Source organism: Tachypleus tridentatus, chromosome 9 (assembly GCF_004210375.1).
Source record: "Tachypleus tridentatus isolate NWPU-2018 chromosome 9, ASM421037v1, whole genome shotgun sequence".
Lineage (NCBI taxonomy): Eukaryota > Metazoa > Arthropoda > Merostomata > Xiphosura > Limulidae > Tachypleus > Tachypleus tridentatus.
The window spans coordinates 54,447,052-54,459,624 of record NC_134833.1 but is presented as its reverse complement, the minus strand read 5'-3'; the positions used below and the strand labels follow the sequence as shown (position 1 = coordinate 54,459,624).

The 12,573-nt window shown below is 33.0% G+C and overlaps 1 protein-coding gene across 2 annotated transcripts; it reads left to right on the top strand.

The window, feature by feature from the left end:
• Positions 1-10,750: 10,750 nt before the first annotated feature.
• LOC143225269 (uncharacterized) lies at positions 10,751-12,443 on the top strand. 2 transcript variants are annotated; one of them, XM_076454352.1, is made up of 4 exons: positions 10,751-10,898; positions 11,491-11,827; positions 12,065-12,154; positions 12,277-12,443. In XM_076454352.1, exons 2-4 carry the CDS (start codon positions 11,509-11,511, stop codon positions 12,297-12,299), a joined length of 432 nt encoding a protein of 143 aa, XP_076310467.1. In that variant the 5' UTR covers positions 10,751-10,898; positions 11,491-11,508; the 3' UTR covers positions 12,300-12,443. The 2 variants fall into 2 exon arrangements, with proteins under 2 accessions (XP_076310467.1, XP_076310468.1); XM_076454353.1 differs by having other exon boundaries at positions 10,863-10,883.
• Positions 12,444-12,573: the final 130 nt, after the last annotated feature.

Below are 12,573 nucleotides of genomic sequence, written 5' to 3'. Positions count from 1 at the left end.
TTATCTAGCAAATGCTTGTTTTAACTTGTCGGAATAGAATCAAGGTAAAAAAAAATAACTACAAAAGTAAACTGTAGCATGACTTATTAGATTTACTTGATTTACAGAGGCATTGGAATAAACAATCCATTCGTGTAGCAAAGAACCATAAATTGTAATGGAAAATCCGAGAAAATATTTCTTTTATTGTAAGATTTTGTTAAAGGTTAGCGGATAACCTGATGAAGAGAAACATGATAAAATACAACCAAAACTATTGTTTAAAACCTATCAATAGGAATGTCTTTAAAAAATGCCAAACTGAATAAACTTACGTCATTTTTTGAAGAAGTAATAAAATTAAATCCTATTTTAACCACTACAGACTTAACGCGTTTTGTTTTTTTCGTGACAAGATTTAGTATGTTGGTGAGGTTGTACGTGTAGGTGATTTTACTTTCGCCTTCTTTTCATTTTATTATTGTTATCACTTTTGTCACTTTAAAAAGTAATGGTTTAAGTGCTCTAGCTATAGTAAGGTTGTAAGTGTGTGGGTGGTTTTACTTTCGCCTTCTTTTCATTTTATTGTTGTTGTCACTTTTGTCAGCTTAAAAAGTAAGTTTAAGTGCTCTAGCTGTTGAAAGTTGATTGGCCCACATACCACGTCTTATGGGACAATCAATGTCGCTGTTTTTTTGTAATTATATAATGATTTCATTGGCAGTTATTGATCCATGTTGTTATCTATATTTAATGAACAAACTGCCTGAAAAAAGTGTATTCGTTGTAAAAATTCTTTAGAATTCTGAACATTTTCTGAGAAGTTTGTCTGTTCTTTTTGTTAAGACAAAGTTACGCAATAGACTATCTGGTTTCTAGCCTTATAAACCTTAAGCCTTTCTACTGATCTACTGGGGAGGGAACTGAAACGTTTACTTATTTCATAATTCAAACGAAACGCCTCGAATTTTAATACCAGGTTTGGGTAAGTTACGTTAAAAAGTTTTATCTCCATATCATCCTGAGAGTGAGCTTTCTTCTTCATAGCATGCACGTTCACTCTAGTACATATTCATGTACAACAGAGTCTGTCCGTTTTCATTACATAACACTTACAGCTGCATTTCAATTTAAACTTTTTATTTAGTTCACGCGAAGCGAGATGATACCTTTTTGTAATTATTTATACAGCAGTTTTTTCTTTCTTTTCCGAGAACCACAAGACTGATTTATGAATTAGGTTAAACCTGGAGTTAACTTGTAAATGGTGTTTACTCACGATGTCCACTTCCGAACTTCCTGCAATTATAATGGTGAGCAAAGCGACTACGGTAGTATGAGATAATGTTGTGTCATGTTATGTTAGGTACTAAGGTGGATATGTTGTGTCAGGTTATGTTATCCAGTACCGTGGATATGTTGTGTCGTGCTGTGTTAGATACTAACGCGAATATGTTGTGATAGTTTATATTTGTCACTATCGTGAATATGTTGTGTCAGGTTATGTTATTTAGTACCATGGATATGTTGTGTCATCTTATATTAGTCCATATCGTCGTATGCTGTGTCATGTTAGTTTAGTCACTATCATGGATGTGTTGTTTCAGGTTGTGTTAGTCACTATCGTAAATATGTTGTGTTATGTTATCTTATTCACTATCAGGGATATGTTGTGTCATGCTATGTTAGTCGCTGTCGTGGATGTGTTGTGTCATGTTACGTTAGTCACTATCGTGAATATGTTGTACCATGCTACTTTTTCCACTACCAAGGTATATTGTGTCATGTTATGTTAGATACTAACGTGAATATATTCTGAAATATTATGTTAGTCACAACCATTGATATGTTCTGATATATTATATCGGTCACTACCGTGGACATGTCATGTCAAGTTATGTTAGTCACCACCATGGATATGTTGTGTCTTTTATGCTAGGTACTAAGATGGATATGCTGTGTCAGGTTATGTTATTCACTACCGTGGATATGTTGTGTCATGTTATGTTAGTCACTATCGTGAATATGTTGTACCATGCTACTTTTTCCACTACCAAGGTATATTGTGTCATGTTATGTTAGATACTAACGTGAATATATTCTGAAATGTTATGTTAGTCACAACCGTTGATATGTTCTGATATATTATATCGGTCACTACCGTGGACATGTCATGTCAAGTTATGTTAGTCACCACCATGGATATGTTGTGTCTTGTTATGCTAGGTAATAAGATGGATACGTTGTATCATGTTATTTTATTCACTACCACGGTATGTTGTGTCATGTAATGTTAGATACTAACGTGGATATATTTTGATATGTTATGTTAGTTACGACCGTGGATATGTTCTGATGTGTTATATCAGTCAATACCGTGAACATGTTACGTCAGGTTATGTTAGTCGCCACCATGGATATGTTGTGTCATGTTATATTAGTCCATATCGTTGATACGTTGTGTCATGGATTTTTAGTCACTATCAGGGGTATGTTGTGTTATGTTATGTTAGTTACTACAGTCGATATGTTATATCAGTCACTACCGTGAACATGTTGTATCAGGTTATCTTAGTCACTATCGTGGATGTGTTGTTTCAGGTTGTGTTAGTCACTATCATATATAGTATAATAGTATTTTCGTCTAAATAGTAAGTTTATTTTAATGTGAACTGTAATTGTATTTGCGTTTAAGGTATAATAGTATTTTAGTTTAAAGTGTAATTTACTTTCATGTAAAACGTAATAGTGTTCTAATTTAAAGTATAATTGTTCTTTCATGTAATAGAGTATTAGTGTGAAGTGTAGTAGTATTTTAGTCTAAAGAGTAATAGTATTTTAGTTTAAAATGTGCTAATTTTTTATTGTAAAGTGTGATAATATTGTAGTTTAAAGTGTAATATATTCGTGTAAAAATTATTAGCGTTTTTTGAAAGAATGTAATAGTATTTTCGTTTAAAGTTTCACAGTATTTTTGTGTGAAATGTATTAATAAGCTCTAAGTGACAAAATTCCTAACATAAAAATCAATGATATTTCAATAAAACAAAACCAATATCATCCTATTTGGTTAACATTTGTACTAAAGAAGTAAAAAAAAAAAACTGGCAAAAACATAATAAAAACTTTTCTGTTGCTAAGGGTTACTTACAACAACCTTACTTGGTAACTCAAGGGTACAATAAGCTAGATTCTTAACCTGTGTTAGCTTCTTACATCTTAGCAAAGACCTAGAAACAACCTCGTAACACGTGCTGGATTTTAGTACATAGAACAAAACATTATTTTGTAAAGAATGAAAACATAAATGAAGTAATTACAACAGGAACTTTCAATAACTATGATTTAGCAATTATCGAATTAAATTTTAGTTAGTATTTGAATGATAACGTTTTATCAATGTGAAGTTGACAGTTGTAAACGTTGGCCATTCAGAAACTGATCTACTAGACGTTTTTGTTGTAACAATAGAAAAACTTAGGTTATGTTGCACTAATCTTCCAGTGTTGGTATTAATATAAATCACGAAACTTATGAAATTCCGGAATTTTTGAACATACAGACTGATTTAGAAGGTAAATTTAACTGACTAAAATACCTTAACACATTAAATCTTAATACAATCTGGTTGAGTTTAACAAACAAATACAAACCATCTTAACTATTAACTTAAGGATAGGGTAGTATTTTCAAAATGATTGGCATCTTATGCAACTTAAAGGCTAAGCGACCAGATCAAATATCCTCAAGGCTCAGACTTAGCCATTTTTAACACAAATCTGATAGGCAGAAGAGAGGCAATCATTAGCAGAATTCACTGTTTTACAATTATCAGTCAGTGGTGTTTGATACTATAAACGTTTGATCTTCTGATCTATAGCTTGGAACGCTGACCATTAGGTCAAGCCTACGTCAGTTAGTTTAAGTGAAATTTTATCTTTTTAACTTTTCTCAAAGATTTGACTTTTAATATTCAAACACCGTTATGTAAGCACTAATCTAATATTTCTCATGTATCACAATTGCTTGGTAAAATTTTCTAAGTAGACATTTATTGTTCTATCTTAGATTAATAATACTTTTTCTAAAGAATGATGTATTTAAATTTCTTGACTGTTCATTCAGAAATAGAATACTTTGGTCCCTCGATGGTACAGTGATAAGTTTACGAACTTGTAGCGCTAAGCAGAAGGCTGAAAGTGGCTTTGCTCTAAAATAACCAAACAAACATACTGTAATGCTTTGTAAAATCTTACTGAATGGTATGAAAGAATTGGATTTCGTTAGTCAGTGTACATTAAACATTTACTGGACCAGTTGTTTAGTGTTATAAAATATACAACGATGTAGCATTGCTAGATTTAATTTCTTGTTTCCTCAAATTGTCGATTTGTAAGATTTGTAAGGAAAGTTACATATAACGCACAGACACTTTTGGTTGTTAATGAATACGTGGGCCTGGCATGGCCTAGCGCGTTAAGGCGTGCGCTTCGTAATCTGAGGGTCGCGGGTTCGCGCCCGAGTCGCGCCAAACATGCTCGCCCTCCCAGCCGTCGGGGCATTATAATGTGACGGTCAATCCCACTATTCGTTGGTAAAAGAGTGGCCCAAATGTTAGCGGTGGGTGGTGATGACTAGCTGCCTTCCCTTTAGTCTTACACTGCTAAATTATGGATGGCTAGCACAGATAGCCCTCGAGTAGCTTTGTGCGAAATTCCAAAACAAACAAACAATGAATACGTATCGTTTTGTTATATCATGTATAGTTTTTATTGTTGTTATTTTAAAAGTGATCAGTGAAAAATTATCGATCTATTTATTTAATTTTTCTCTTTAGCTAGAAACTGCTTTGTTGAGATGGTTTATTAAAAACGATTTCTAAAACGATTTAAATTTGCTCAATATATTTTGAAAATCATTATTTTAGGATATATGGTATATGCGTTAAAGGTAAAAAAACCCAGATGGTTAGGGTCGTGGGCTAGAATCCCCTTCCCACTAAGCATGCTCGCTTTTTCAGTCGTAAAAGTGTTGTAAAGTGACACTCAATCCCACTATTCGTTGGTAAAAGAGTAGCCAAACATGGCCAACTAGACTATTATTAATCATTTTGCAATGCAAGTCGGCCCACAAGTCTTCTCGTTGTCCGGGTCTGTCCAAACCACTCGAGTTGTTTGTGTTACACAGATTCGAACTCAATTGACCGTTATGATTGAAAGATACAAAATAAATAACACCTCTAACTTCAAATGCCAACTTTATTTAAAGTAAAGCATTACTCCAGAACTTTGTATATCAACATTTTGGAAATATAAGAATTTCTTTTTGGTCGGAACAGTTGTCCATTATAGTACTAGATTAGGAAATTAGGCTAGTGATTAGCTGCTAGAATAGCCGGTTTAATACTGATCTATATTAACTTTGTACAAAAAGAAATATACCATGATCGTGCGAAACAGTTTTTTGTTAAGTATTTTTCTATGACTTGCCGTTTCTGCCTTTAGTTTCGTAGCTGACGACCGAGTTCGAATTCGTTTGATACCACAAAATATATTCCCTGCATTTTAAGCTGTAAGTGAATTATAAAAGTGACAGTCAATCTATCAGCGTAGGTAGCAAGGTGCTGTTGGCTGGTCGTTCTTCCGCTAACCAGTAGTTCAAAAATAGGGAAGTCGGCAGATAGCCTCAGTAACTTTGCTTTATATAGAAAAAATATAAATACTGTTTGTTATAGTAATAACAAAAAACTTTAAATGAAACAGATAACTTATTGATCTGTCGATTTTGATTATATTTCGATGAAAAATATATTTGGATTTTAGTGTCAACGTTTTATGTACGTGTGTGTGTGTGTTTTGTTATAGAAAAGCCAGATTGGGCTATTTGCTGAGTCCACCAAATCAACGTGTTATTTCTGCAATACGTGTTCACCGCTCAAGGAACAAAACATTGCCTTTAACCAGAAATATTTTGTAACGAAAAAGATAACAAACCTTCATTCGCTAAAAAAGGTGACCTGCAGATATTTATCTGTGCCAGTATGTCACATTTACCATAAGACTTAAGTCGTGACATTTTCAAGATTTGAAAGCTGTGGAGAAACATTTCGATTTCCACCTACACTTTCCATTACATTTTAATCCGGCAGCTGAGCTAATGAACACGTTTTTGTATTGAACAATGCTCTATAATGGTCCACAGTTTGACTAATAATCGATATGTTTAGCAGGTGGCACTGAGTAACAGCATGTACAGTTTCCACACACAAAAAAGGCGTCAACCGAAGAAAAGGCCAAAAAAAAATCATATCTTAACTAACATCAGTAACAAATATTTTAAGTCAGTGTCTTCAGACAGAAAATATATTGGAATGTGGGCTAGTATTTTTGTATCCCAGGAATAATGTTTAAACCATGAGAACAAAGCCAAAAAAATATATATATACTCTAAAATTTAAGTTGGGAGTCTGTGCTAATACGTGTATATTATAATTTATATTTTACTCTTCAAATAAATAACAGTAAATTATTTTGTTTTACATTTATTGTTTTAAGATATTTCATGTTTGTGTAAATGAACTAGAATAAATTATATGTAATGTTATATTTTTGTTCTTAAAATTCATTTGTTTGTTGCTATTTAAAAATTATTTTGTAAGCAAAAACGAATTTTCGTTTAATGGGAAACCTGAAATGTTAAACGATCTAATATCCATGTGCTATTTGTTAATAAATCAAAACGTCCATACAATTTGTTTGAAAGTGGAGGATTGTAAAAAATATAAAAGAAGCTAAGTCAATCTAACATATCTGTAAATAATAATCTATGGACATTAACTGAAAAAACCAGGGGAGCTCATCTACCATCTGTTTGTAATTTTGTTTATATACTAACTTCAGTGTGAACAGGACCTCATCATCATAATTTAAATTTTTACGGGAAGACGAATAACTGGTTATTTAAAATGAAAGTTGATTGTTTTGGAATTAAGCACAAAGAGCTATCTATGATCTTACCACCACGGGTTTAGAAAACCCGTATTATAGCGGTGGGAATCGGCCGACATACCTCTGTGTCAATGAAAGGTTGAAAGGAAAGTACAACTTAGAGTTAACATTAACTCATTGCTCTATTTAAATGAATATGTTAAGGATTGTTCTTAATAATTAATTCGAGAAAAAGGCTTAAGGAAAGTGATGATAGATTTTTGCGTATGAATAACCTTTATATCAAGTGTTTCTTATATACACACTATTTTTAAGTTCTAATTTGCAAACTAAGTTACTTGCTAAAAAAAGATCACGGCTTGAAAATTGTTAATTATCAACTGACTTTCAAGTAATTTCTAGTTAATAAAATATCATTTTTGAGCGTAATATAAAATTTGGATATAATATAGTGTATAATGTTAATAAAAAGTTATTTTGGAAAAAAAAAAAACCGTCTCTCTATATATATATTTTGTATAACCGGATTATGCTACCTTGGTAGGACAGAGGTAAGTCTTCGGATTCAGGGGGTCTATGCCCATTGGTGGACATAGCAAATGGCCCGATGTGTAATTGCTATAAAAAAAACACAATTTTCATTATTATATTTTGTCATAAACAAAAGACGTGTGGTACATGAAAGCACTTGAAAATAAGACTCTGGAAGAAGTCACTTAGAGGCCATGGACACTCTTCTCGCTCCCAAAGGGGCTCAGGAAAGGGAAAAAAATGAAAGGTGCAAGACAGGAACTACTTAATAGAAAGATTATATCAGATTCCGCCAATTCACAGTACATTTTGGTGAATTTTTAGAATAACTTTAAATGAAAGGAAACTCATTAATCGTTTCTTGAGGCTGCAATGTTTATTAAGGACAACTTCCTTCCAGCTGTTGAAACAATTATGTTTTGTTTTTTTTTCTTTATCCTTCTTTTAGATAACAAGTTGTGTATGGTCTGGTCGATACACATAGTTTTAAACAAAACAGGTTTAGGTCTCTTTCGTTTTTGTTTTTTTGTGTGTGTGTTTTCAGAGTAATTAAAATCAAGGACATGCATTAGTTGTTACATCACCTCTCCAAACCACCTCTGTTCACTGGACTGGATACCTGGCCTTGTGGTTCGAGCTGCTTTTCGTGGCTTCAAAATGAACCTTGTAGTTTCTTATGTCCTTTACCAGCTATATACGTGAATGAAATAAAAATATTTCACAACTAACTTTCTTACATACTATTAGAATCTTAAACGTTATTCTAGGTTAATTCTGTTATGCCGTATTAGTTAAATATGTCTGATTAACAGCAGTAGGTTTATTACAATAAAGTAAACCTGTAGAAGTGTACATAAGTGTCTTCTACATCCATTTCGTTTAAAGTGTCATGGAAAATAAGAGAATTTAAAAATAATCAGTATGTGCACTCTTATAGCCCGTTACTCATAAAATGTGAGCTTGTGGTCACTATTTATTCAGGCTATTAAATTATATACATCGTATGTAACTTAAGAAACAATCAAATGTATTGTTTCGACGAACATATAACAATTTTGTTAATTTACGCATTACAGAGAAGGTTAGACTTGGTATAATTATGATGTTGAGACAACATGAACAACAATGTTTAATTATTTTCGACTTTATCACGAACTGAAAATATTATCTCTCCCTGTAAAGGCGAGAATTATTCTGTATTTCATAAAAGACATCAATAAAAAAAAGGTTTTATGTTTTTCACCACTCAAACTGTTTTGTACCGCTGTTTAGAAAGACTTCAGAACATTCTTTATGTACATTTATGAAAACTGTCGATATAAGTGTTTTTTGTATATATCTTCCCCAAAGCTCTGTCTTTCTTTCAGTCAGGCTACAAATAACAATCACTCATGTAAACCTATGGAAACTAGAGGTATATGGATGTCACTCTTGTGTCTCTTCCCGCATTTCCGTCACTGTTTAAAAATGTATGGATGTCATTCTTACGTCTTTTCTCGCATTCACAAATCTATTTACAGCGACATTAAAAACAACCACTTTTTTGTTGTTGTTGGTTTGAATTTCGCCCAAAGCTACACGAAGGCTATCTGCGCTAGCCTTCCCTAATTAAGTAGTGTAAAACTAGAGGGAAGGCAGCTAGTCACCACCACCACCTCCAACTCTTAGACTGCTATTTTACCAACAAATAGTGGGTTTGACCGTCACATTATAACGCTTCCACCGCTGAAAAGACGAGTATGTTTGGTGCGACGGGAATTAGAACCCCCGAATCACAGATTACGAGTCGAATGCCTTAACCAACTTCGCCATGCCAAACCCAATCACTTGTGTAAACGTATGGAAACTAGAGACGTATCGATGTCATTCTTACTATTCTGGCCCTTCGTGGTCGGCGCTCGACTCGTACTCTATGGGTCACTGATTCGAATCCTTGTCATACCAAACATGCTCATCCTTTCAGCTATGGGAACGTTTATTGTAACGATTAATCATTGGTAAGAAAGTAGTCCAAGATTTGGCGGTGGATAGTAATGACTAGCTGTCTTCCCTCTAATCTTACACTGCTAAATTAGAGACGACTAGCGCAGATAGCCCTCGTGTAGCTGTGCGCGAAATTAAAAATCAAACAAATAATTTTACGTCTCTTCTCGCATTTATGTGACTGTATGAGAATATTTTAAGAAACAATCATTAACAAGCTTATGTAACACCATTTTCCCTGCTGAGGAGTACATACATGACAAGTTAATTGTCTCGCTTTTGAATACTGTAAAACTATTTTATAATTGTGTTTTATAGTTTATTATTATCAAAATATTTTTATCGACAGGAATGCAATTAATATTTACAAAAGTGAGGAGAGCCTTTAAACATGAACCCCAGTCAGTTAATTTATAATTTCTGTGTTTTCGCGAAAAGGTGAATTCCGGATATTAACATGGTGAGTCTGAAAAACTTACCAGTGAATCAATGTATACGAAATTATCAACTCTTTTCACTAATTGATAAAATTTTATATACTTATGTACACAGTGTTCTGTTCTTCAGAATAAAAATTAAATAACAGATTTTCCTAAGTTTAGTTGGTTATCTTAGAGTAAAGCCGTATTGGCCAATCTGCTGTGTCCATTGGATTTTAGCGATGTTAGTCCGTAAATATACCATTCCACTGGAGGGCTATGTTCTGAAAATACACAGTACTTTGAACGATACAGTTTAGTATATTCAGGTACACAGTACTTTGTTTCATGCTATAACACTGAATTACATCATTTAGTATATTGAAGTACACAATACATTGTTTTATGTTATGACATTTTGTATATTGAAGTATTCAGTGTTCTTTCAGTATATGTTGAATATAAGATCGTCCTGAATGTGTATATGAAAATAATAGAAAATGTAAAATAAAGTCAAAACTTTCCAAACTTGACATAAATGATTGTATAAGACGAAGAATCGTAACGCGCTCAGTATAAAGTTATTCCTCAAACAGATCTAAGGAAAAGGCCGTTATACTACATACATTATATTTCCCACACACAGTAAAAAGTCAAATTGCAAATTCTGTTGTGCCGATGAAGTAATTTAACACTTGGAAAAACCGTGTTGGTTGTTGTACTTATTTTAGCTATTCATGAAACCTGTCTCATCCAGCCATAAGCAGCTTACCACGAAGTACGTGACCTTAGTAATAACCCAATCTTTACTTAGCAAATCACATCTTTGATCATAATAATAAAATAAAAAAGACTGTTGGTTCAGGGAGAGAAAAAAAATGACGCTTCTGCACGCCGAGTTGAAGCTCGTTCATTGGATGATGGACTTCAGTCTCATTCTGGGCTCCTATGGGTAAAATGTATAAAAGAGGAACTGCTGATGAGAGAAACTTTATCTCCAACTCCACACATCAACGAACTGTTGGTAAGCAGCTGTAAGGTATGAAACTTTAAAATTGTTTTAAAGCTTTTAAATTCTATCATTACCATAATGTGGGCTACAAAGCCTTCATATGAAATTCCCATTATTAAATAAGTGCCTATTTTTTGTTCAAGACAATGATAATTTGCTGATTTACGTTATTTTTTTATTTATTATGATATTTCCTAAAGAATATGAGGAGTGGAATGTTTTACAGTTGTTTTTAATTTTATATCTTTAATGTTCTGAGGGAAAAAATATTGTTTATATAAAGAAATAATGTTAAGTACTTCGAATATTTATTATCATCGTTTGTTCGTAATTTAAGCACAAAGCTACCTAATGGGTTATCGGATATCGAAACCCAGTGTCTAGCATTGTAAATATGCGAACATACTGTTGTGCTAGTGTTGAGGACATTATTGTTATTAAAACAGGAAAATACAACACCTATAGCTACAGGTAGTTATTTTACGTGGTTGGTTGATAATATTTTTAACACGACTAATTTTTGTTTAAATATAGCGGTTAAAATTTATAAGACTATCGCCTCTACTCTACTTTCTTTTATAAAAAAAAAAAAAACTTTGTTTCTGTCTGTTGATATTAGGTTTGTTAACCTATAAAAATGAAGAAAGCTCTAGCGGTATTTCTCATCGTCTCTTTCGCAATAATCTGTATCAAAAGTGATGATGAAAACGCCGATGGAAGTATTCAAGGTCGTTATGGCGCTGGAAATGATCCTTACTCCGGGGGTTTAGGCTATAATGGAGGAGTAGGAAACAGACCTCAACCTGATTTCCACCATGGAGGTCATGGCGGTTTCGGCCAACGATGCACCTATATCTGTAGATTGAGAAACTGCTATGCAGGCCAATGCTATTTTACGTGCAGTCCAGGATATTACTGCCACTCAAAAGGACCAATTGACATTTTTGGACGCAAAAGTAAGAACAATGGTGTTCGTATTTGAGTATGAACGTTTCACATATCAATATGAAGAAAAATATTTTATGTTAAAAAGTAACAATTTAATACAAAACTATTAAGCTACTGGACAGGATATACTATTTTTTAAGTTTTTTTTTAATTTTAAATCGTAAAATATACTGAAGTCAATTTGAAAAAATGTCACAAAACACAAACAAACACTTTTAACAGAATTATTGCATTGTGTTTTTCAGAAGGGGAAACTATTGAAATAACCAAACCAGAGAGTGAGAAGGTTGACGAATTTGAATACGTGCCTAAAGATTCTTCGTCAAATGATGGAGGTAACTCGTTTCAATATTTACGATAGCAAAAATGTATTACCTTAACCAGCCTTTTTAAGTGTGTCCACCATTTTTGTATGCTTGTATTTAGTAACAGCCGAAATATTTTATATTTCTCACAGCAATTACGTTCCAAGAAGACTGAGCAAGATACGAAGTGTGTGTGTACGTCTTCACAGAAACGTACAGATGTCTCCAACACAGACATCAATGATATCACCCATTCATTCCATATTGAGTTATTGTATTGTATGTAACTAGTAACTAAATGCATTGTGATTTAAAACAAGACTTTGATTCCTTTTTACTGTTAACTTCTATAGATATCCGTATTACCTTTGATATATTTGAGTTTTCATAACAGATTTTCCATGTGTCTTGAAGCCTAACAAACATTATCGCATTGTTTGTTATTATGT